The sequence below is a fragment of the Chroicocephalus ridibundus genome, chromosome 1, assembly GCF_963924245.1.
Source record: "Chroicocephalus ridibundus chromosome 1, bChrRid1.1, whole genome shotgun sequence".
Classification (NCBI taxonomy): Eukaryota; Metazoa; Chordata; class Aves; order Charadriiformes; family Laridae; genus Chroicocephalus; species Chroicocephalus ridibundus.
In genome coordinates this window covers 34,573,671-34,598,339 of record NC_086284.1, presented here as the reverse complement: position 1 = coordinate 34,598,339, position 24,669 = coordinate 34,573,671, and the positions used below count along the sequence as shown (strand labels likewise).

The window sequence follows — 24,669 nt, the reverse complement described above, 5'->3', positions numbered from 1 at the left end:
AGGAGATCACTGTAGGCGAGGGAGGTATTTCTGTCACAGTGCTGGGTGTCCCCCTGCCCAGAGCTCATGTGAGAAGTGTGGAGTGAAATGACCTTGTGAGAATTTGTTCCTCTACTAAACTCAGAGCCTCTGGGTGCTTCCAAATGGATGCCACCAGGTCACCAGAGGCTGAACCTCTGTTAGTAGGTCATTCCTGCATGTTGTAAAGCTTGGCAAGCCAAGGAGGTTACTGACAGTATGGGTCCCGTTAGCACAGTACACAACCTTTATGATTAGCAGAACCTATATTCCTAGAATTTGGCTCCAGCAGCAAATCTGGGAAGTTTCTAGATGCATATGACTGTTCTTCAAGGTCTGAACACCACATGGGCAGCATCATTCCATGTCGGTCGGAGAAGCATTGTGACTGGAGCATTATGGGGTGCTGCAGCCACATTTCCCTAATGCGAAATGTAATTTGACAGTGCAGCAAGCAATGGAGGTAGGGCTGGTGGTGAAGACCTGCATCTGTCCTCAGAGATCTCTGTTACTTTTCACTGATGTGGCTGATGGGGCCTTTTTACCAGTGTGTTACTTAACCACAGGACTGTTTCACTAGCACCCAAGCAGACACAGGTCTTGAGGAGAAGGCACGGAGAGACTGATGCACCTAAGGCTCAGCCACCACCTCTCAGATGTGCAGGGTGTTCTCCTCCAGGGCTGCAAAATCAAGGGGGGGACACTTTACTGAAGGGCTGGTTAGAAGACATCTCCCCACCTCAGCGACAAACTAACACGTGCTCTGAGGTGTCCGGTTTGCTTAACTGCAGTGAAGAGCCAGGACAATTTAATAGGCTTCCAGAGGTGCCTGGCAATGGGACATGGCTTTTCTGGCCTGCAGTAATCAAAGCAGCACCGTGCATGTTAGTCACCTGCTGGGAGGTTGTCCCGGGTGTGTGTGTGGGGTTTCTCTCCATGCTTTGTGTCTTCCCAGATATTCATTGCCGTATTCCTTTAGATCCTTAACACGTGCACTAATAAGTGCCTGCCCTGAGGGAGTTCAGTGCTTATATGCATGGTTGGTTATGTAGCTTTCTGCCCTTTTCACAAACCTCAGACATATCATTACCTGGGAGCAAGTGGCCTGTGGGAATTCTGGCCCTTCTCGGCTTTGGACAATTTATCATGGATCTGTAATAGCAACAGTGGCTTGCACCCTGGGAGCAAGTTAAGTCTTCTGTAAGATACCGTTGCCTTTAAAAAGTGATCAGGGCACAAAAAGTAAAAAAGGCGCGATGAAAAACAACACTTTAAAACTAGTAATTTTGCTTCAGAGCTGTGTGTTGCTTCCCGAGCAGCAAAGGAACCATCAGGAAAACAACATCGTTTTCCCGGTGGCAGAAGAGAACTGCCACAGAGCATTGATATACATAAAAATATACGAAAAAAAAATGAGAACATTAAGTTATTTTTAGTTTGGTCCTAATTCAGAGTTTGCCCACACTAAGCTATATAAAGTCTATCACCTTACCAGCACACAAAGCTCCCCTATCTACTGGCTTGCTTAATGAGCAGCTTCTTAGGTTTGTGTATAAATTTTAATTTTGGCGTTGGTCACCATGCAACAGGCAATGGGGCTCAGGCATTCAGTGACGCTACTCTCTGCTGCTCACTGCCTCCGCTTGCCTGAAAAGTACTGGACTTAAAGTGGCTGAGCAGCTTGGTGGAAAACACTCCCAAATTCTTGACAAGTCCATTCTTCCAATGGTGGAGGAGGCTGCCAGAAGCGGCAGAAGATGGTGAGCTGGAGAGTCTCAATAGCAACTCAACACATGTGTTTGCAAGATCGGAGGCACCAGGGTCTGTTTCTCCATCCAGCTGAAAGCAGCCGTAGCTGAGTACTTGCTGTAGGACCAGTGCTGCTCCTGGGGGTTTTTGCAGCCACCTCCCAGAAACAGGGTCCTCTTTTCCAAGCAGGAGCCAAACCAAAGCTCCTGCATGGTTAGGCAGCAATGGACACCAAGACCTGAAGTTTATGACCAGACTCACAGCAGAATTAAGCTGCACTTGGAAGGAGGAGTGATGTCAGGTTGGGTTTTTGGTCAATTCCATCTCTGGCGGAAGCAGAAACATGACTTTACTTGTACAAGAGCACAGCAGCCAGGCATACTGCTTGCTATCCCCTTTCTAAAGCCAGGATAGATGATTTACAAGAAGGTGTAAAATCCTCATCATGCACCTAATTAAGCTCTACTACACTATGGGGGGATATTTCCTTCTGAGTCCATCTGGTGATCAGGCTGTATCCTGAAGCATGTGGATTGATTGCCCTCGTGGTTTTTTCTCCTAGTTAGTCTAACTGCTGATGCTTTATTTTTATTCATATGAATGTCTAAGGCTTTTTGAAGCCTTGAAAATTATGATTAATTGTGCAATGAAAATCAATAATGGAAGTGCTTACAAAGCCAGCTTGATTTGGGAGTGAATCCCAAAGACAGCTGCTTTCTCTAAGAGTGATGGGAAAAGTTGGAGAAAAGCAACAGCAAAAAATTCCAGATCCTGGTTTTTTTTGTGATGCTTGTGATTGGATTTAACCCCTCCAGCAATTGCTGAGAGCTTTATTACAGGTTACTATTTCCAGTTTATGAAAGCAAAACTTCAAGTCCATCAAAAAACCAGGAATACTCAATTAAACAGAGGTGCAATGAAAAGTGATTTAAAAAGCTGTTTATACAGCTGTTCCAGAATGTGGCTATTTGTACACTTTCGGGTCCATGACAGCTTTATTTTTCATGAGAGATTATAGAGATAGGGATGAAGATCTGGTAAGGCATTAACTATAGTGTCCCTGCCTATTCCCTTTTGCACACTGACAGGTGCTAGCATTTTGCTTAGGGTTAAATATCCCATTTTTTCTCCATTTCCCGGAGGAGCGCATTTTTCAGAGCTCATGCATGCCAGCCTCTCAAACTCCAGATAGAGTGACTGCCATCTCGTGGCTCTGTCTCCCTGCTGCACTGGTGCCAGGGCTGGTGCCAGGGCTCATCGCTGGTGCAGAGCTGCAGGTTGGGGTTCAGAGGTGGTGCCCCAAAATGCAGCCTGGGAACAGGGGACTAGGAAGGAGGGCTGTATGGCCGGGTGCCTGGCTCGGGTGCTGGGATGCTGAGGAGGAGGAAAAGCAGCCCCCTTCACAAAACACGCTTCAAATAACAGCGTTCATCACCTGGCCCCTCTCCGGAGCCTGAGCTAGAGGCAGGTTTCAATCTCCAGGGACACCGAAGTCCTCCATCTTGCCTATGGGAAATGCATGATGTGTGAAAGACTCCTCTCCCTGCCTCTGCCAGCAGGCTCCTCTAAAAATCCTACCCTCGTGCAAAAAAAATGTGTTGCTAAGGGCTGGCGAATGGGAAATGCTGTGTCGGAAAATCCCTTCTTCTCTGTGGGGATAGCAAGTGCCAGCATTCATTTGGGACCAAGGGAAAAGCACCTCCTTGCACTCTGGTGCTGCTGCCATGTTCCATCCATCATCTGCTTCATCCCTCACGTCCGCCCCTGCGTCCGGGGCGAGGGCATCTCCCTGAGACGGGAAACCTGGAGCAGGGCTGTCTTCAGGCAGGATTACCTGACCTTTTCAGATCTACACTGTCTGTCCAGCCGAAAATGGCCCTTGTAGTTTGCAAAAGTACACGCATACATGCAACACATACAAAATGCATGGTTGTCCCAGTCGAGGGAAATGCTGTGGTCACAGTTTCCTCCCTCTGGTTTACCTCTGCTGGACTCCCAAGTCAAACAACATAAGGGAAGAGCAGCCACCTTTTCAGTGCCATCCCTTTTGTATGGCAACAGTGGGTCCGATGCTTAGAAAAAGGAGGAGCAGCGCAGGGGCCGTGCTCTGATAACTCCTCCTCGATGGGCAATAAGTTGAGGTGACATCTCCTTCGTATAACACTCGAGATGTTCTCCTTCTCTGCCAGCACTGGGCAATATTGTGACCAGATGGGATGGGGTCTCGGGATGCTGTTCCTTTCCCACCCTGTATTAAATATCTACGTTAATGACAGGAACAGGGAAGCCAGATCCAATCAGGAACAGGATCTGACCCTGTACAGAAACCCAGTGCCACATTTGCATTGCTGAACACATAAAAAACCCCAAGGTTTATGAGTATATGAGCAAAGGAAGTGGATGACGAGTGTTGTGTTGAATGGGGAAAATCGTACCAGAGTTGGGCTGCGGGTCCAGCCAGAACAGTGTCCCATCTTCAACAGTGTCTCAGAGTGGCACACACAGAAATGACCTAGGAAATAATTCTTCGCCCTTTCTGCAATCTATGGTTTCAATAACAATATGGAAGACACATCCTTAGCGAGCCTGCTGTTGTTTTTTTTTTACAATCTGTCCCTATTTCAGCTGTATGACACACATATCCCCATTAGCACATGCATTACTAAAAACAAAGATAACACATTTGGCTTTATAGAACATTTTATTTGGAGAGGCTTCTGACGTCACTGAATATTGGTTCTTTATTAAGGCAATTCTGAAGGGGATGGAGGGGAGGGAGGGGAAGAGGGAGGGAACTGACTGTGTCAACGGGATTGCATTAAGGCAAAATTCCCTCCTTCCACATTTCACCACAGTAAAATCCATGTAAAGGCCAAAACAGTAAATGACTCAAGCCAAGGAAGAGATTTGGTGCAAATATATCCCACTGACTATCTGCAGACAGGGCTACTAGGTCCTCAACTGAGGCAAAGTGACAGCGCCTTGTTAGCTGCAAAGCTATGCTGATTTAGCTCCATTGAGGATCCCAACCTGGGTTCAGGGAAGCATTTTAGTATGTGTTTCATATGCAAGCACACATTTAAATGCTCTCCTGAATGAGGGCCACAGCCCTTGGAGTGCAAGTTAACAGAGTTTAATTTTTATTCACTACATAAATATGTTATTCTGCGTCCCTTTGGTTCACTTCTTATCTTATTGCTGCTAACTGAGTGTGTCCCCTTAGTTTCTTTAACATGGTTTTCATTTCTGTCATGCGTTGCAATCTGCTTATGGTTTAGGTGTATTGTGACATAAAAATGAATTATCCTTTGGAGAGCATTTCTTGGAAAGGTTCCAGAGTTCGGGTGTTCTTGGAGGACCGGGTTACGGCCTGTTTTTTAGAGTGAGTAGTAATGTACTCTGTGAGTAATGCCACTGACGGCAGAGGCATAACTTGCAGGGAAAAGTACTGCTCAGTTCATATACCAGCAACACATAGCAGATTCCAAACACTTCTTTCCACAAGAATTTCCTAAGAGGATCCTACTGTTCCAAAAATATAGTCACTAATACTTGCATTGGCTTGGGGAAACCCCTTCTGTTATCCCAGGTGCAAACTGAAGGAAAGTATGGCAGAAATGCTACTAGAAGCATGAAGACATTTTCAGGCAGAAGCAGTATATAACATTTCATAATCCTAAAAGCTCTCTGTACCTCCCAAGACAAAGGTGTCTGGGACATTCTCTGACAGAAAACTCTGGTATCCGTTAATAGAAAGATATGTATAGGCCTCATTATTGAAAACTTACTCAGGAATATGAAATGGTTATATCTAGCAAAGTGGAAAATAAGGCGAAGAAATCAAGCACACATTACTGTTCAAAACAAAACATTTCCTGGATACACAACTTCTATATGATGTGGAACCGTGTATAACATTCATGCCTTAAAAACATGAGCACCCTGCATATTTCCTTGATACGGAGAAGAGCATCCAGTTTGAGGGAATCAAAAGGGTGAATACCAGGCATCAGTACAAGTCTTTTGTGCTTTAAACTTTCTTCATGCCTTTTCCCATAAGGCAGGCAAACACCGTCATGACCATTTTGGGTTTTACTTCAACCAGGTCTTCTGGAAGGGCATAGACTCTTGCTCCAATTTTTCTCGCCATAGAGATGGCATATCTGCATTGCAAGGGTGAAAAAAACAAAAACAAAAACAAAACAAAGAAATAAATTAGTGCAGTAGCATTGATTTTCCCTCTGTTAAGACGTTTTTTACATGATCGGTAACAGAGTGGGTTGGGAACTTTCTTATTCATTTGACAAAATTAAACTTTTCTATAGGAATGTATGAGACAGGTTCATAAAGAACTAATTTCTAGTGAAAGGTAGAGTGTATTCCCTGATGGTTAGAGCACTGATTACCTGCAGCACAGGAGACTGTGGGTCAAAATCTGGTATGAAACATTTAGTCTCCCACCCCCTGAAAGATTATCCTAAGAAGCAGCCATTCTGGTCTTGTTCCTCCTCAACCTCTGCTGCTCAGTCTTCGCACATAAACAAACTCATGAGGATGGAAAGCAGAAGGCTGGTGTTGGTGGAGATCTGTGTTGTTGGAAAATCAACATTCAGGGACTTCTCTTCTGCTTGTAGTCGTACCCAGAATCTGTGAGCTGACCTTCCCATCTCCCTCCTCAGAGTGCACTGTTGCACGGCTACTGGGTGTTCTCCAGTGGGTATGTCCCTTCTCTCTACTTTTTCATGAAAAAGCTAGAAAATCCCAGGTTCTTCCTACTGCAGAGCACACACATTTGTGAAATTATCCCCAAAATGCAGAGCAACACGTTGAGTGGGACGGGGAAAGAAAGGGGCGGGGGGGGAAGAGGAAAACATCAGCTGAGAGATGACGAAATTAAGTATGGAGAGAAGCACATGCAGGATTGCAAGGAAAGAAAGAGAACGGATGGTAGGAAATGAAAGGGGAAAAAAACAGTGGGAAAAGCCTTTATAAAAATGTTGGCAGCTCTGGTTGCCTTACAGTCATCCTTTTTTCTTTTGTAGTTGCCACATAACAAAGGAGAAGCTAAACTGATGATCAGACCGGGACGTGATCTGTGTAACTCTGAAAGGAAAGGGAGGTGCCCCCAGGATTCGCTCTCCGCTAGGAAATGGCTTGCGCTCAGGAAAAAAAAAATCAATATCCACATCCATAAAACCTGTTTTTCAGGCATGAATCCTGTCCTCCCCCTTCTCTCTTAAATATGCCCTTGTTCCCCCTGTATGTGACTAACGAGGTATCGTGTCCTCTAATCGCTGGTTTCCATGGCTCAGTATTGCTGGCATTGTTCCCTGATCTCTGAAAGAATTTTAAAATTAACAAGAGAAAATAGGAGCTTGTGAAGCCAAGTGATTTTGATACCTTCGAGGGAATTTTAAAGCAGGAATTATAACATTACACACTTCATTTCCATTGATAGTCTTTTTTACTGCCTAACTCCTAGCCTTCATGCTTCGAACTCTGGAGGTATTTCACAGTTGAGGTTGTGCCAGATGAGAATGATAGCAGAGCAGTTTTCAAAGACAGAGTCGGGCAAGCCTGAGCAGGTAACGCGTGTTAAGCGTCGCTTGGCATGAACGTACTTAGCATTATTTAGTTTCTCCTCATCATTCAGGTCCTCTGTTTTCAAGAGGTCATATTTGATTGATCCTGGTTGAATGGCATCAATGAGATCCAGGACTGGCATGCTGGTGCTGATTTTGCTATCCTGCATAGATGAAAAATACAATTAAATGCAAGAACAGGATGACAGATCTCCCACAAAGCCAGAGTCTAGGCTCAAGAGCAATGGACAGCTCAGTCAAATACCATTTAGATCTTCACAAAGGGCTGCTTAGCATCATTTTTCACCTAAGGCAGACTAAGAACCCTTTCAAGGTTTATTGTTTTTTTTTCCCAATGGATGAGACATCATTAAATCAAACGATGGGTTGCCGGGCTAGTGAATTTGCTTCCTGTGGGGAGATGACATTGATACAGGTCTACTGATGGGAGGTGCGAGGGGGACCAGCTGTATGACTTCTGAGCTCATTATGTGAAGTCTGATGGATCTGTCCTCGCCTGGTGCAAACCGCTGATTTACATCCACTGAATGTTCCCCAGCTTGGGAAGTGTCTCACATGTGTTAGCAAAATTGGAAGCTCTCTGGAATTGGACCGTCTCTGTGTTTATAAGGTGCCTTGCAAAACAGGGCACCAGCCCTCAATGGTACTACCATACTATTAAAGTATTGCTGTTGTTCTTTTTGTAATTGCTGTCATTTAATAATCAACAGCACAGCCATTCTTGCTTAATTCCAGTCATCATTCCTGGCTCCATACTTCAATTTGCTGTGTCAAACTGGCGTTCAGGGTGTTTCCTGTTACATTCATATCATGTTTCTGTTACCTTTTCATAATAAAGCCCCTTGAATAAAATCTCTATATCTGAACATGCCTTTAAAAGGGAATGAAAAAATAACCAAACTATATAGTTAATTATATCATATTGTGCGTGCATATATATATATATGCTTATCTATATCTATATATAGGCAATGTATATAACATAACACACAAACACACTGAACAAGAGATTCCTAAGCAGAGACTTCCAACAAAAAACTGTACCTTGAAACTGGAGATGGTTGAATCCTTCCCGGCTGCAGTCAGTGTTTCATTGACCCAGCTGACAATGATCTCATCGTTGACCTTCTCTCCACCACCAATGTCTTCAAGGATATTCAGGGTGTACCTTCAGAGGGAAGCCAGGATACCTGCATTTGCTCAAAGTCTACCGTAACCTCAGAACCATCCTGTACGTGCTTAACTGGGATCACGCCAACAGTCCTCTTAGACCTGATATTCCCCTGCTTCCCACACGCTCACAGTACATATGAATTATATTAGAACATGCTAATTCATCTATTGCGTCTAATTCACCCCCAGTTCCCTAATCACTGTTTTGGGAGTGTCAAAAGGTTTTGATATTCAAAACTCCCACGAGGTCCTTCTTATTGGATCTCAGTGTAAATGACTCATTCTCACAGTGCTTAAAAAATAATCACTGAATTCAAGGCCAGAAGGGAATTGTTATGCTCACCTTCCGCATAAACACAAGCCTGGAATATTTTGCTTATATATCAGCGTACACCTTGGAAAGACCTCCCAAACTGACGGTGAGTAATCACCACATCCCTAGATTAACTACCTGCCTGATAAACCTATACCTTGCTTTATAGACTGAATTTAGTCTGTATTCAGTTCCTAACCACTGGGTCTCTTTACACCCAATTATGGAGCTTTTAAACACACATGAAAACACACACACACAGACAGAATTACATTGAAGTGGGGACAGCTACTGAGTTGCATCCGCTTCAAGTAGCAGATTACAAAACTTCTGCATCGGTTCCTTGTTTCCAGTACATTCTCCCCATTCCCTGACACAGAGACCTTTCAACTTCTTTTTCTCTCTTCCATGCAATGAACATTTATCCATGCTATACAGATAGTGACAGTAATAACCTTCTGCATGAGCTGACTGTAATGGCCTTGCCCACAAGACAACGTGCTTCCTGATCGCATCTCTAACTAGGAGTAAGCAAAAGGTTAATCTGTCTTTGCATATAAGTGCAAACAGAGGAGTGAGAAAGCTGTAGCCCGTAGAGCCTTCTCGGGGATAGCATCAGGAAACTATTACAATGCAAACTGAGTATACGGAAACACTCTGGAGTTTGTGTCTGGCTGCCATACCTTCTCATCAACTGCCAGATTAAGGCCAGCGTGAGTGTACGGTTTCCTTCGTTCAGATCTTGCCCAGCGATGCCAACAAGGGAAAATTTGGCTTGATTCTTTCCCAGCTCCACTGCATAGTTGCAGTTTTCAAGCTGTTAATGACAGGGTGAATTAGTGTGGTTCAAAAATACAGAAAAAAAAGGAAGACAAGACACCATTACTTTAAACTCTTTGGATCGCTTCGCCCAGGTCCTCCTGGGCAAACAGGAGCTTTGGGGCTCTGTGATAATAACAGCAGCCAGTTCCATCCGAAAAATACCATGGTAAATAGTTAATATAGAAGGAAATGTTATACTTCATCATCAGAGCCTGAAAAACAGATTACGCTGGAATATACGAATCTATGGCTCGTGGCTACCGCCAGCATCACGGCATTGGACTGAGACAAAGGATAAGTGTCCCAGTCAATATTTTAGGTCAGTTAATCACTCTGGCCTAACTGGATGGAATCACTCATCCAGATAGCTGGGAGAAAGCTTTGTATTTAGCAGCAACTCTGTGATCGGTTCTTGAGGCATCTGGTCAAGAACGCTTATCATCACTGTCTTCGTTTGATGTGGAGGGCAGTGATCCAGACAGTTGCAATTAAGCTGGTGCCATATGACTCACGGTGAAGATGCAATATAATTGGAGATGAAGACGGTAGCAAAAGTGGTCTGCAAATCCAGTTTTTAAATATTGACACAAAAGGTGTCAAGTCTTTTTACTTCACAAATATTGTTCACCTGCCAACAGAGCCAGTGAGTCGAATGCATGTTTCTTTTTCAGGATGAAAAATTATTCACTGACTAGACAAAAAAATCATTTGATGTGCTGTACTTGGGACTTGAGAGCAACACGAGTGCCCACATTGCTGTTTGAAATGATATGGACATCCTTTGAGGATAAGGCATTGCTACTGGAGCTATTCCAGCTTTTTGTACCTTCTTCATGTTGCCACCCAATTTAGGATATGGTGGTTTGTTCACTCTGTTCCAGTCTACTGGCACTTTGATCTTTTCATAGAGCTGGAAGATAACCAAGGCATCTGACAGGTCACTGAAAACAATAAAAAAGATATATCATTGTCCAAAGAACAGAAGGAAGGAACCCAACTGAACTATTAGTAGAGGTAAACTTAGTTTCCTAAAAAAACCCAAAAAGAATCATATATTCCTGTAGTGTCCAAAAGTTTTTATGTTTTTGTAAACCATTTGCTGGCTGTATTTATCATCCAAAGGAAGTGTAATACCTCCTCTTACCTATATAAGTGATTTACACGTGGATTAACACCCAGGGAGTTCATCCAGTTCCTGAATGTCCTTTCTTCCCTTGTCTCACCTAAAACAACAGATACATCAATCAACAGGCCTGTGAAACACAACACTCCAGTAAAATAAATGTCTTGTGATTAAACCATAACTCAGAATTTACAGTGCACTGACCCATAAATAGAAGGAGACACTGGTTGACATGCGAAATAAGAGAGCACGGTGCAGTGTGTAATATTTCTTCATGGCCTATATATTATAGTATTTAGGCAGATTGGCCTTGAAATGCCTTCAAGAATTCAAGAACAGCCTGTGCCCTAGAATGAGCAGTTTTACTATAAGGCTGAGAAAGAAGGACCCGAAGCTCAGCAAATGATCCATACAAAGGTGGTCCTGACGCCAACCCAGAGCAAGCAGACAGCAGGTTTATGTAAGATCTGATTTTTAAATTATATTCTCAACTCAGGGGCTGCCAGAGCAACTCTAATTTCAACTAACAAGCACGCTCAATAGTCCATACGAGTTCAGACACATGCTATCTGCAGAACAGACACCCAAAATACCAGAAGCTACATGCATGTTAAGAGCAGCCCCTCTTCCTCAAGGCTGCCCGTGCTAATGGTGCAGTGCATATATGTCTGAAGGATGTGAGGTTAGGTTCACGTATCATCAACTCGGAGCTGGGGATACTGTGGCACGGGTGACCAGAAACATCCTTTATTTGCATTTTCCTTACCTTCAATAGAGCTCCAGTCGATGTCCTGGTTCTCTGGCTTGTGGAGGGCAGGGTATTTGTTGAACAAGTTGGCGATGAAGGCCAAGTTTAACTTCGGGTTCCCCCGGACAACGTCGGTGGCCGTGACAAACTGCCGGCAGCCCAGCCGCTCCGCCTGCTGCAGCATGCACTCCGCTCGCTGGACATCGTCCTTCTCCTGCACCGGCACAAAACGGGGCCATCAGCCTCACCCCACCGCCCGGCACTGCACGCAAGACCCGCTCGGTGTCTCCACGTGTGGACCTTGGTGTGGGGCCATCAAAGCAGGTCCTTGTCAGATTTATAGCTATTTCCTTTCCCACTTTTACTATCAGCAGGTCTGCGTTTTCAAATGGGCTTTACCTACAATCCAGCCATCTCACCGTATTGCATATACAGTTATATTCCATATAAAAGGGAATGGTTTGATGACATTCGCAAATAAATATATTTAAATATACTTGTTGCATGTCAGTAGTTCATCAGTGTGGTTCAATGGTTAAAGTTTCAGCGATAATATGTAACAAAAGGCAAAACACATCACTTAATTCTTTGAAAGCTTTGATTTCTGAAACACAAGATCATGTTGCAATGCTAAAAAGAGCTTACTTGCTCTGGCATCCTGGTGCAAGTCTTTGTTGGCCAGCAATGCAAGTAACAGACAGAAAATATAGGCATTTACTCTAAACTTATCTCATCTTACCCTTAATCCTGACATGTCAATAGTAATAGCCGGAATGCCTTCTTCATCTCCCTTGGGGGCAACTTGGTTCAGCAAATGGTAATAGGCTCTTGAGTCCTGTGACAGACAGAGAAATTACAGGGAGGAAAAATTACATCTAAAGCTCAGTTTTTGCATGCCAGTGCTCCCCTGAACAGTGTGCCTGCATGCTTCGTTTTTATTACATCAATCATTGGGCTACATAATTAAATTAATTAAGCTGGAAGCACTTAGCGATTCCTACTTTATGCTGTATTTGCCAGATCTATTTCTTCCCTAAGCCAATACATATATGCTGCAGAACGCTCAATGCACGAGACAAAACGCTATGTATTGCACTTAGAACAAGGACAGCAACAACAAAGAGATATTAAAATTGACTTAATCCGAACATTAAATTAGAAATAAGAAAATGCATACCTTTATAATGCTGTAGAAGTCAGGCTGCTGAGCGTTTAATAAAAGAAAATGCAGAAGGAGAAAGCAGATGTTTAAAGCGGATTTCAAAGCAACGCTGGAACAGTTATGGAAGAGAAAGCATAGTTTTCAAGGACAAAAGTTAAAACTGACAACAGTATCAGCATTTTTCAGGCAAAAGGGCAGGAACAAGACAAGGATTTAACATGTTGTGTCTTTAATCTTTTCTGAAATGTAATGTTACTCAAAGAACTGAAAATCAAGCTATATGTTAGTGTCTAGGGACTTGATTAACTAACCCAGCTAATGCTCTTCAAAATATACAGCATATTACCTGAATTATTTTAAATCTTATACATCCGCATTACTACCCAACATATCTAGAAAGTGGTTATTTATAACAGAAGCGAGGTGAGGAGACACACTTAATTAGAGAATGGCTGTAAAGGCTGGAGTCTTGGTCTCTGAGACGTAAATGTGTGCCTTATTTTCCAACTGTAAATATGGTAAGTGCGATTTATCTTTCAATTGCAGATAGGATTTAATCAGTTGCATTACAGTCCTCTGGGCCAGCCTACATAAAGACGGGAAGGACTCCATTCCCTTCCCTTTCCATGGATATTCTCCAGTCACCTCCACCCAGTGAACCAAAAACTTGTTACAATAAAAATTGTGTTGTCCAATATGACTCTCAGACTCTCCTGTTGTCTTCCCTGGTGTTTTTTTTCTGTATGTCAAGCAAGTCATGGTAAATGACTTTTCATGCTTCAGTCCCTGGTGAAGCCTACAACCAGGCATCTCTGGAGCGGGCCTTTTCCCCATGCTATGCTGGGAGGGGGCAGGTTGGGTCGTGGCTGGTGAGGTTGGTGTGCCGGCCAGCCCCTGGGTTGCCTGGAAGCCAGCTCAGACACCCTCCCTGGAATATCTGCTACAGCCCTGGGATGCTGGCTGGGCCTCACACTGAGGCCTTCAGTGTCTGAAGCTCATCAGTGTGCACCACTGAGGTTCAAATACATCCGTCTAGGAAAAATGAAGGTCCTACAGAGAAAGCTCTGCTGAAATCTGCACCCAGAAGTCCATGAAGTCCCAAGTACATGAAATATGCTTTATGAACTAGAGACCCATCCTTGCAAGTGCTTCCCCATCTAGCTATATTACTTTGAATAGTCCCACTGAATTAAAACTTGCAGGTGGGTGCTTTCAGGATTATAGCAAAGGTTGGGACAGAGGAGCACATAACCCAGGTGTTGTACTGGAGGAAAGATCGAGTGGGGGAGTTGGAAGAGCCCCATCCTCTTCCCCTACACCTAGTTACGTGTCTGGGTAAGGTCTACCCTTTTCCAAACCACAGCCAGGCCAAGAGGCATTTAAGGACATTTAGGAAGCAGGAGAGCAATAGAAGCAGGGAACTGAAAATACAGTAGTAGAATCCATAATGCCCCGTCCAGAATCAGCAGCCATTCTCTTCCCGGGCATTTGGTGTGCTGGGGCTGGCAGTGATGACTGGGAGGTCAGGAGGAGGAGGAATACTACTGAGCAGGAAGGTAAACCCCACTAAAATGATTTTTTTGTACCCAGCCCCACGTGTTCAGCAGAGCAGTCTCAGCTGCTTGGGTTGTCTCAGTGCACAATCCCTGTTTGGAGGATAGGGATTCGGGTGTGGAGCTGCTGTTTGGCTGTTGTTGGTCAGTGTTTCTCATACCTTGATGTCTGAGCTGAAGTTGTTGACTTTGTTGCATCCCGCGTTCTCCAGGTGATAGTTTGCCCACCTCAGCAGCAGTTCCTCTGGAGACAACTTCATCAGATCCTCCAGGCTCTCTCCTTCTCTCAGAAGAGCGATCAAGGCTAAGCAGGGAAAAAAAGAAAAAAATAATGATGTTGTGAATACTTGTAGAAGAGAATGTGTAACTATTTTCTCTCTTACACATTTTGCTACCCTAATTTCTAAAAGTGAGTGACCGAAGTGTTGCCAAAATTCAAGCTGGTTTAGCATGACAGAGGACATAAACAGAAAAAGGGTCTCATCAATAAAATGAGGACAAGGCTTTTAGTTGTGGACCTAGTAGTGGATCATATAGAAATGCAAGACAATTTCAGTGTGGTCTAAGAACTACCCGATTTCCTTGCCTCAGATCTTAACAAAAAGATAATGACGATGAACAAAGGGGCAAGATGGGAATCAGAAAAATGGACACAGTCTTTCTGCAGCTTAGATGAAAGAAATCTCAGTGACCTTCGCACTGAAACTGGATCCACACAGGTATTCTGAAGAACTTGCACATGACTTCATGAGCTCATGGGCCAGCAGGGTTAACTCATCTGTCAACTGAAGATATCCTATTTATATAGAAAAATTAACATAATAGTTCTGTTCATAAAAGGAGGAAGAGGCAGCAGGGAATGATCGACCCTTGCAACTGCAGGATGTTCAGCTGATCTCTGGAGCATGAAAGGCTTTAGAACAAGTTTTGACAAGAACGATTAATAACATGGAAATAACACTGTCAATGAGATAAAAAGGGAGAGTGTATCACACTACCCTGATCTCCTTCCAATATCTTTTGTCATTCCTTGAAAGAAATATGGATTTGCTACGTAAAGGAAACAGCGGAGACTTACTATATCTGGAGTTCCATGGACAACTCGATATAGGGTGCTATGAGGTTAAACAGAACCAGAAGGAGATAACAGAAGCATTTGAAAGTAGACAGCAGATTTTATGAAGAGAACAATGTTAGCACTGAGAGAAGTAGGCTGGAAGAAAGATTCTTGTGGAGCTGATCATGGACTGATTTTTGGATTAATGATTTCATTTTTTTGGCATCAATTATCTTGGCACAAATACTAGCAACGTGCTAAGAATTTGATGACGATGATATTCACTAGGTGGCATAGTCAATACAGAGGATGATCAGGAAATCAGACAGAAAGAACCAGACGACAGTAATAAAAATGGAATGTAATTTAATAGTGCTATGTTCAAAGATATTCACTAGGTAATTAATATGAATAACTGCTATTAGCTAAAAGCTTATACAAACAGAGGATGAGAACAACTCGAGTGTATTAGATGTCTTCTGAGCTACTCTGAGCCACCATATGATATGACCAGGGGAAAACCAAACATGATATTAGTGCATCTCAGGCATTTCCCATAGGGGTTGGGATGTATTCCTGCCTTGATACCATGTGCTCAGGAGAGCTCATTGTAAACAGCGTCCCATATTCAAGAAAGGGGAATTTCAGCTGAAACAGCTGCAGAGAAGGGCTCTCAGGGAAAGAGAGAACCTGAAAAGAAATCAAAATGATCTTGACTGGCCTATCCTGACAAACTGAAGTCTGAGATGGGAAGTGAAGGAGAAAATACCAGTAATGGAAAAATAGCTATTAAGCAAGGTAAGGCTGCCAGCAAAGGAACGGGAACTGGGGACTCTGGAAACTGGTGGCTCTGTCAATGAAAGACAGAAATGTGCAAGGTGTGAAGCAATGAAAGTAATACCCACGTGGTAACTGGAGGCAAGAAGTTGGATGAGTGGACTATCCATAGATGCACGGAACAAAGCAGCAAGATGAGGTGCCATGTGGACTGCATGTACGCACCCACAGCCTCACGCTGAAGCTATTTCATGGAGAATTTTGGCATTGGTGAGACACATCTGGAGTGCTGTATCCAGTTTGGGGCTCTCCAGTACAAGAGCGACATTGAACAAACTGCAGCAAGTTTAATGGAGGGAGACCAAGATGGTTGGGTTGAAGTATGTGATATATGATAAGAGGGTGAGAAAACTGTTTTTTTCTAGCCTGGAAAGAGGTCTGAGAGGGGAACAAGTATTGTCTTCAACAATTACAGAGGGGCCAGAGCTGTATTTTCTCTTGCAAAAATCCTTTTCACAGCAAAAGGATGAGAAGTTGTGACCAGCAGAAGTAGGGAGGTGATTGTCCCCCTGTACTCAGCACTGGTGAGGCCACACCTTGAGTATTGTGTCCAGTTCTGGGCACCTCAATATGAGAGAGATATCGAGGTGCTGGAGCAAGTGCAGAGGAGGGCAACGAAGCTGGTGAGGGGCCTGGAGAATAAATCTTATGAGGAGCGATTGAAGGAGCTGGGACTGTTTAGTTGGAGGAAGAGAAGGCTGAGGGGAGACCTCATCACTCTCTACAACTACTTGAAAGGACATTGTAGAGGTTGGTGCTGGCCTCTTCTCACAGCTAATTAGCGATAGAACAAGAGGGAATGGGTTCAAGCTGCAGCAGGGTAGGTTTAGGCTGGACATTAGGAAAAAATTCTTCACAGAAAGAGTGGTCAGACACTGGAATAGGCTGCCCAGGGAGGTGGTGGAGCCACCATCTCTGAATGTGTTTAAGAGTCGTTTAGATGTGGTGTTAAGGGATATGGTGTAAGGGAGAACTTTGTAGAGTGGAGTTGATGGTTGGACTCGATGATCCCAAGGGTCTTTTCCAACCTAAATGATTCTATGATTCTATTCTATGATTCTAAGTTACAGTCACAAGGTGCAAGAAGGGAAATTCCAACTAGATATAAGAAAAAAAAAGATCACAGCAGGAGTGTTTGGGGTCTGGAACAGGCTGCCCGGAGAGCACTGGACAAGGCCCTTCGCAACCTCATCTAATCTTGAGACTGGTACAGCTGTAAGCATGTAGTTGGATGGCTGAACCAAAGGACCTCCAGAGTGGACCTCCAGAGGTTCCTTCCAGCCTAAATTATTCTGGGATTCTATAATTCTGATTTCACAAAGAAAGAGGAGATATTTGGCAATCAAGAGCAAGAAAAGAGTAAAGCTTCCTGAATACAGTGTAGCATTTCCTTATCCCAGATTTAGTGACAAAATAGCTGGGTGCAGACCATCGTTCCAGGGCCAGGGAGCATGAAATTGGCTCTGCACATACAAGCCTACACACAGCCTTGGACTTTGGAGTGCTGGAACTTGTGAAGAGCAAGGGAAATTAGAGCAGCTAAGAAGAAAGGCAACAAATATTTGCAGAAAAAATTAAATTTTTTTTTTAAACAGCTTTAGCCTAAAGACTGTTCAGTGATAACAGCAGAGCACTGAAATGAAGAGCCAGACATACCTTCGTTCCTGCTGATCTCTATGTCGGCAAAGAGTCCAATTTTGATGACTTGCCATAAAAGACCCAAAACCAGGTAAGGTTTCCCTTCTTTTAAGTCTTCAGCTCCAATGTTAACAACATGGCACCCAATGGCTGAAGCAGAGTTCAGGGCCAGGTTCAGATTTTCCTAGGGAAAGAAGAGAACTTCCGAATCATGCAGTAACTGGAGAGCTGAGGATACAGGAAGGGGGCACAGCCAAAGCTAGGGAAATCTGTGAGCAGCTTCACTGGGAATGCATTTACATACATGTCTGATCACAGAGGAACGCAGAATCTCCTGGGATTACAGGCAAATTCTGGGTCCCAGCATGAAGATGGAAAGGACCTCTTTGGCAAAGGTGAAAGACACCATGTCAAAAGGCATCGGAGCTCAGAGCATACGTCTGCAGTCACAGTGACGTTCTGGCTCAATCCTGGTTATCAAAGCCAGGATCTCTCTATAGCTAACGCACAAGCACATGTTCAAGTGCAGACATAGCCTCAGCGTGGGGCAAGCTCTCCTCCACTCAGTCTTGCACACATGGAGGAACGAGGAAGATAGAATCCAGTCAATGAGCAGATATTCCAGGCTCAGCTCTCCCTGAGCACTATGCAAAAGCCCTACCACCTAAGATACAAATAAGTTGCTAGCTGACAATGTATACAAAAAACACAGGGTCATAGGAATCAGCATGAATAAACCTGCTGAGTTTTTAACTTTGTAGTTCAGTCAAGATCAGAACTCGTTATTTTCTTTTTGAACTTTGGAGTACGGAGTCCCGGTTTGGGAGCATTCGGTGGAAGCAGAGGGATTCTGTGATTCACAGTGAGGGGCAGAAAGAAAGTGATGTTTCAGGGACATTATGTTCCTTCACCACTTCATTCCCATTTAAAACAAAGGGTATAAGAAAATCTGACCCACAGGTCTGTCCTGTTCAGAAAGGTGGCTTGGTAAACAGAGGACAAGTAAAGCAGGCAAAGAAGCCTGGAAAATACAATTTATCACACAGATTCACAATTTTTCACATTAATTTCATCACTGCTGGCATGACAGAGAGATTTGATTACATACAAAATGCAGAGAGAGACATAGTGTAAATTCTCATAAGCTAGAAAAACTGGAGCATTTCAAATTAATTACCTTTTCTCCACCAGACAGCTGTAAAAGGGTTAAGTTAAAGTGGAAGCTATATTGATCAAATCATGTCTATGTGTGACAGGGATTGATCTGAGCTGCATCACTAAGCTATGCTGCTGACCAAAACGATTAGAACTGAAAAATTGTGGTATACAGCATAAAAATCCAATTTAATGGCTTCTGAGCTTACTTGAGCCTGGCTAATGTTCCATCAAATCAGAGTAGCTGGAGGCTAAACTGGGTTAGGTTCATATCTATTCCATATATCTACTTATATTCTGTACCCAGATGCATAGATGCTGTTCATAGAAAAATATCTCTCTACATACTGCTATGTGAGAAACACAATAAACCTTAAATAGGTGAAAATTTGCCTTTTTTGTCCAATTTTTAAATCACATATGTGTGCACATAATAGAAATAAAGAAGGGATTCAGTATTCGAGGTGTAAAAGTAGAGATTGTAACAGGCAGGCAAAGCCCACGGTCCCATCTCAGGCACATTGCATACCACGGTATTTCCTGGATCACAGCGAATACTTTGGTGAGGACATCAGACTGCAACACAGCAGTTGTGAATTCAAGCCCATGGCCATGCCTGCGTGACTTTGGAGAGGAAGTTCAGCCTTCTGAGAGCTACTCCAAATGGAATTGGACACCGTATTATCTAGTTGCTCTTGCATTCATGTGGCGTCAACCACAAAAGTATCTAAAGCTTTGAACTGATAAGCATTATACATTATGAGGAGCGGCTGAGGGAACTGGGGTTGTTCAGCCTGGAGAAAAGGAGGCTGAGGGGAGACCTTATCGCTCTCTACAACTACCTGAAAGGAGGTTGTAGAGAGGTGGAGGTCAGTCTCTTCTCCCAAGTAACAAGCGATAGGACAAGAGGAAATGGCCTCAAGTTGCACCAGGGGAGGTTTAGATTGAATATCAGGAAAAATTTCTTCACTGAAAGGCTTATCAAACATTGGAACAGGCTGCCCAGGGAAGCAGCAGAATCACCATCCCTGGAGGTATTTAAAAGATGGGTAGACATGGTTTAGTGGTGGACTCGACAGTGCTAGGTTGATGCTTGGACTCGATGATCTTAAAGGTCCCTTCCAACCTAAACAATTCTATGATTCTATGATTCTGTTAAGTGCAAATAAAAACACTGTTTAGTCAGATTGCTCATATGTTTGGAAAGAAACATAAATTTAAGTCTTTATGTTTTTATGACATAGACCTGAGCATCTCATTTTGCCACAACTTTGCCTGATTGTGTTGGGCAGGACCATGGTATCCTCGGCCTTTGCTCTAAGTGATTATATCAAAGCATCCAAAGGGGAAAAGCAAAGAATCCTGTTGCATTTTAGTACCTGTATTGTGAAGGGTGTGAGTTTCTTTTTGTTGATTGTTCTCTCATCAATGGTATCTGGCACTGAAAAGTTGATCATCTTACTGAAAATAAAAGAAAAAACAACAAGAAATACTCTACTAGCTATGTGCACACAAAATACAGATATAGCTTTTGTAGGACAAGTGAAAGAGCTGGAGAGTTACTGAACACATATAGATAGTCAGCCTCTGTTTTCACATGTACCCACACAGACACACATGCAATACTCGAGCAATTCTTTTGGGTCACATGCAGTTTGTACTATAGGTCTGAGGTCAAGAATGCCACAAGGTGAAGTTGTGTGGGAGGTTTATTGTGCAGAAATTCCTGTGAAAGTAATCACTATCTTGTGCTGCTTTGTGTGAACCCCCAAAAGTCCTTGGACAAAAATAAAACTAACTCACTCCTCAAATTTCACTGACTTCATCTTATTGTAAGGGCTCAGAGGCAAAGAAAACCTCTCATTTAACATGAAAGAAGCTTTATATTTTTAAAGATAAAAGGAGCAAAAAAACCATAGTATTATTAAGGCCCTGAATCTGCAAAGATTCATGAGCTTAATATAAAGTCAGCAGCTTCCATTTACTGCAAACTCACAGTTACCATTTGTGAGAAAGATAGGTATTATTTACCAAAGCACTATGCCGTCACCGACCGCCTGGAAGAGGTCATCTGTTTCTGGATTCATTGGGACCACGTGTTTACAGTCGGGGTCCTTCTCAAGGGCTTTATTAATCCAGTTGACAAAGGCATACTTTTCTTCCTCTGTGGACGCAACATCAAATCCATCAGTTTGCTGTGCAATACCTCCACCATCATTTTACTTACAAAGGCAGAACTCCTGGGGGAGAAGACTCTCCCATCAGTGTGACTGATCAATGAAGGCTACAAGGGATGAAGGCTCTGAGGAGGCAGGCAAGTGAGCTGAAGACAGCAATGGGCTTGAGCTGCTTAATACGCCTTCCATAGTCCTTCCCACTGAATGGGGTTGCCCAGCGTCCTGAGGGCAGGCATATTATAGAGACTGGTAATGAAGTTCATGTGATTCAACTGTATGTTCCAGTTGCTATGCTCTATACTTGCACCATAATTTGAATGCGTTGTTGTATCACTGTGCGAAATCTAAATCTCACATAGCTTCCAATAAGTTCAAATAAGTGAATTCTGTATTGTACATTACACCCTCCACGTCTGGAATATCTACAAGAGCCTGGCCAGGGTGTATTGGACTCTGACAAGAAGCATTCAGAGAGTAACGGGCAAACGTTCCCTGTAGTCCAACGGGGCTGTAACGTAACTATCCTGTACCAGCAGCAGCTCACACCACCCCCAGTAACTCAGAGAAGGTGTCCTCTGTGCTCAGGTGGGTGGAGATCTTGGAAGCATCCTCCGCTCTCCCTTCTCCAGAGAGAGTTCCGCAGCCTTGCCTCTGCAGAAGACAGCCAAGGGTGGGACCTCCTCCCCATGGAGCTGCTTCAGAGTGGGCTATGCCCAGGAGGCAGCAGAAGCAACCATGGCTGCCCCAAACTTTCAGCTTGAAGAAACAGGCTGGGAGAAGAACTCTGATGGGGTCATGCCCTCTTTAGAAAAAGGTCAGGAACCATTTGGTTACAGGTGAGTTTACAGAAAGGCTACCAGAGAACTGTTAAAACATACAAGGAAATGGGTTAACAACAGCGGGGAACCCATGCTGGTGAGCAGGGACAGCAACAGGCCAGTCTTTGTGCTGCTGCAGCCATGCCAGGAGGCTCTTCTCCAGCAGAGCTGCAATGCATTTATGGCAAGGGAAGCTAAACTGGCTGGAGCTTCCTCCCACAGCCACAACTCTGTCCACCCCAGTGAACCAGCTCACGCTACTTTTGACAAAGACCCTGCTGCAGTGTTTTGTCACCTTACCAACTCTTTGCCTCGCACCAGCCTGGCCTGAACAGACACCAAAGCGCATCGAGGCCAGAGCACCTGGGTTTGCACCAAGATAACGTGCAGATGATCTCCAAGGGCTTGTTCCTAGTTGCTATCAGTATAGGACAGCTGCACCTACCTGAGTAAGAGTGTTGTGTGCCAGCACTGGACTGCTCTGACGTCCCACCGATAGCACAAATCCCCTCCTTTTTGTTGATTTGTTTTCGGAACGACTTAGCAACGTCATCACTCTTCAGGTTTTGGAAAATCTTTCAAGCACAAGAGACAATTTTAAAATTTCAGAGGATTAAACCAAGCTAAAACAGTGAGCTCTCGGACCAGGAGACACGTCCTCTCTGCTTCGTACGTAGGGAAGCACAGCTTGAGCATTATTCAGTGGGTTTCTGTGTAAAATCTGTGTATCTGCTGTGGTAGAACAGGATCACACACAGCTTTTGTGTTTTCAAAGCAGTGAACAAAGATCAGCTAAGTAAAAGAAATGTAGACAGTATGAAACCACGGAGCTAAAATGTGCAGGAGGAGGGCCTTTAACAGTTTTGGTTTGAAGAAAGGAGAAGTAAAACCAGTTCTCCATCCCAAGGGAAAATCCACTATTTTAGCATTTGTTTTCATCCCAGTTCAGAAAAAGAAGAAGCTTTTTTAATGGAAAAAATGCCCCATGAAGTTTTCGGTTTCGATCCGCTGAAAATTTTCATAACCATCTAGCCAGAACATAATATATTCACAGTTTATAACAGAAAAACTTCATCCCGCTGCATCAACCAAACTGAAAGATATTAAGTCTATTCAATACGCACCTGCATTTGTGTAATTTGTCCCAGTTAATTGCGGGATGTCTAGTTTGGTTACCTCCTGCTCTCATCTTGCCCAGCAAGGGAACTCCTTGGATTAACTAAGTGCCCATGAGACCCTGTGGTTTTGCCTCTGCTGTGCCCTGGGGACCACCTTGAGTATCCTGCCTGGAATCTTCCTAAACAAAAAACATCTTACTTACTGAAATAAATTCATCAAAACTGATCCTCCCATCCCCCGTGGTTGTCAAATTCTGAATGAGTTCTCTGGCTTTATATCCTGGGAGAGGGAGATTGGCTGCCTTCAACACATTAGTTAAATCGTTGGCGTGGATGAAGCCGTTCCCGCTGATATCTGCAAAGATTAAAGCAAACATTCAGATTCTACACCAGCCTAATGAAATCTTATGCACACAAAGGCTGCTGTTTTTATTTTACCTAGGGAAGCGTACATTATATATAAAGATTTTTTTATCCCGAAATCCAATACTTTCAACCACTGCAGTGTCATTCACACCCAAAAAAAAAATTACAATCACCATTTAACAAACAAAACCTCACAGTGATGAATTTGTATGTTTTAGACATACAGTAATATCTTAACAAAGGTAGGTTTAGATGGATATAATTGACTTTCCAAGGTTTACAGATAGAGAAAGATGCAAGTGATTTATAGAGGGAGTATCCCGTCTACAAAACAGCTAAAGAAAATGGAGTTGATGCAATATAGAGTTACACCTTACGCATTCCTAGATATAACTTGTGATTTTGGCCTGTTTTCTGCATCTAATATCATCAGAACTCATGAGTTTAGAGGCTTGGAACTGCATATGGTCATGCTTAAAATAAAAACTTGGGTGTTTCTCTGTGATGGTGCTAACACAGATGGTCCTCCTGGGCCTGTTACAAGATCCAGGGCAAGATTTTATGAGAAGATCACCAATACAGGTTAAGTAGTCCTTTCTTTTGTACCAGTTTGTGAAAATCTCCACAAATAAAAAAGGAAAGTGAATCTATTGCGTGAAGAGTTTCTGTTAAAACTCTGCGGTTATATATAGTTATGTATATATATATTGTTATATCTTTATATTTGGGGTTTGTATATCTGTGTGTTTCTTGTTCTGCAGGCTCTTTTTCCCCAGCCCAGAGGCCGAGGTGATTTCGAAGAAGCGCATGGCAATTTCCTGCGTGGTGAGTTGCGATGTGCATCACTTGTGGCAAGCAGCAAAAAGGCGCTTGGCTCTCAGCATCAGCAGCGCAGGGTAAACGCAGCCTGCAAAGAGCCTCCTGCCCGTTTTTGAAGTCATACAACAGAAGGATCTGGACTTGGAGAGGGAAATGTCTGGGAAGGGAATGAGAACTAACTTCCAGCATTCGCCTTGTCAGTGCATCGGGTGCACTGGGCACACACAGAGCCCAGATGTTCAAGATCACCAGCCTGGACTACTGTCTGCTCAGAAATCAAACAGCCCATCACCCGAAGCAGTGAGGAGAACTGATTAACACGTAACCCAGCGAGGCTGACAGATCTGCTAATAAAAGTGAGCTGCTGAGAAGCATAAGGACCTTTTCTTAGAATTTGAGTAGACAGTGATGGGTCTGCAT

General features: G+C 43.6%; 1 protein-coding gene across 4 annotated transcripts in view; it reads right to left on the bottom strand.

Moving 5' to 3' along the window:
- Nucleotides 1-4,456: 4,456 nt before the first annotated feature.
- Nucleotides 4,457-24,669, bottom strand: part of LCP1 (lymphocyte cytosolic protein 1) — a 50,827-nt gene continuing 30,614 nt past the window's right edge. For 3 of the 4 annotated variants that reach the window (XM_063334605.1, XM_063334613.1, XM_063334598.1), the window contains exons 3-17: nt 23,268-23,419; nt 22,392-22,521; nt 20,983-21,115; nt 20,331-20,412; nt 17,815-17,980; nt 14,426-14,568; nt 12,727-12,750; nt 12,289-12,384; nt 11,568-11,763; nt 10,823-10,901; nt 10,505-10,619; nt 9,540-9,673; nt 8,415-8,538; nt 7,389-7,513; nt 4,457-5,930 (exon numbers count right to left, since the gene is read on the bottom strand). In XM_063334605.1, the coding sequence (XP_063190675.1) occupies nt 5,798-5,930; nt 7,389-7,513; nt 8,415-8,538; nt 9,540-9,673; nt 10,505-10,619; nt 10,823-10,901; nt 11,568-11,763; nt 12,289-12,384; nt 12,727-12,750; nt 14,426-14,568; nt 17,815-17,980; nt 20,331-20,412; nt 20,983-21,115; nt 22,392-22,521; nt 23,268-23,419 (1,832 nt within the window). In that variant the 3' untranslated portion in view covers nt 4,457-5,797. The remainder of the gene's footprint in view (nt 5,931-7,388; nt 7,514-8,414; nt 8,539-9,539; nt 9,674-10,504; nt 10,620-10,822; nt 10,902-11,567; nt 11,764-12,288; nt 12,385-12,726; nt 12,751-14,425; nt 14,569-17,814; nt 17,981-20,330; nt 20,413-20,982; nt 21,116-22,391; nt 22,522-23,267; nt 23,420-24,669) is intronic. The other variant, XM_063334622.1, reaches the window with a different exon arrangement.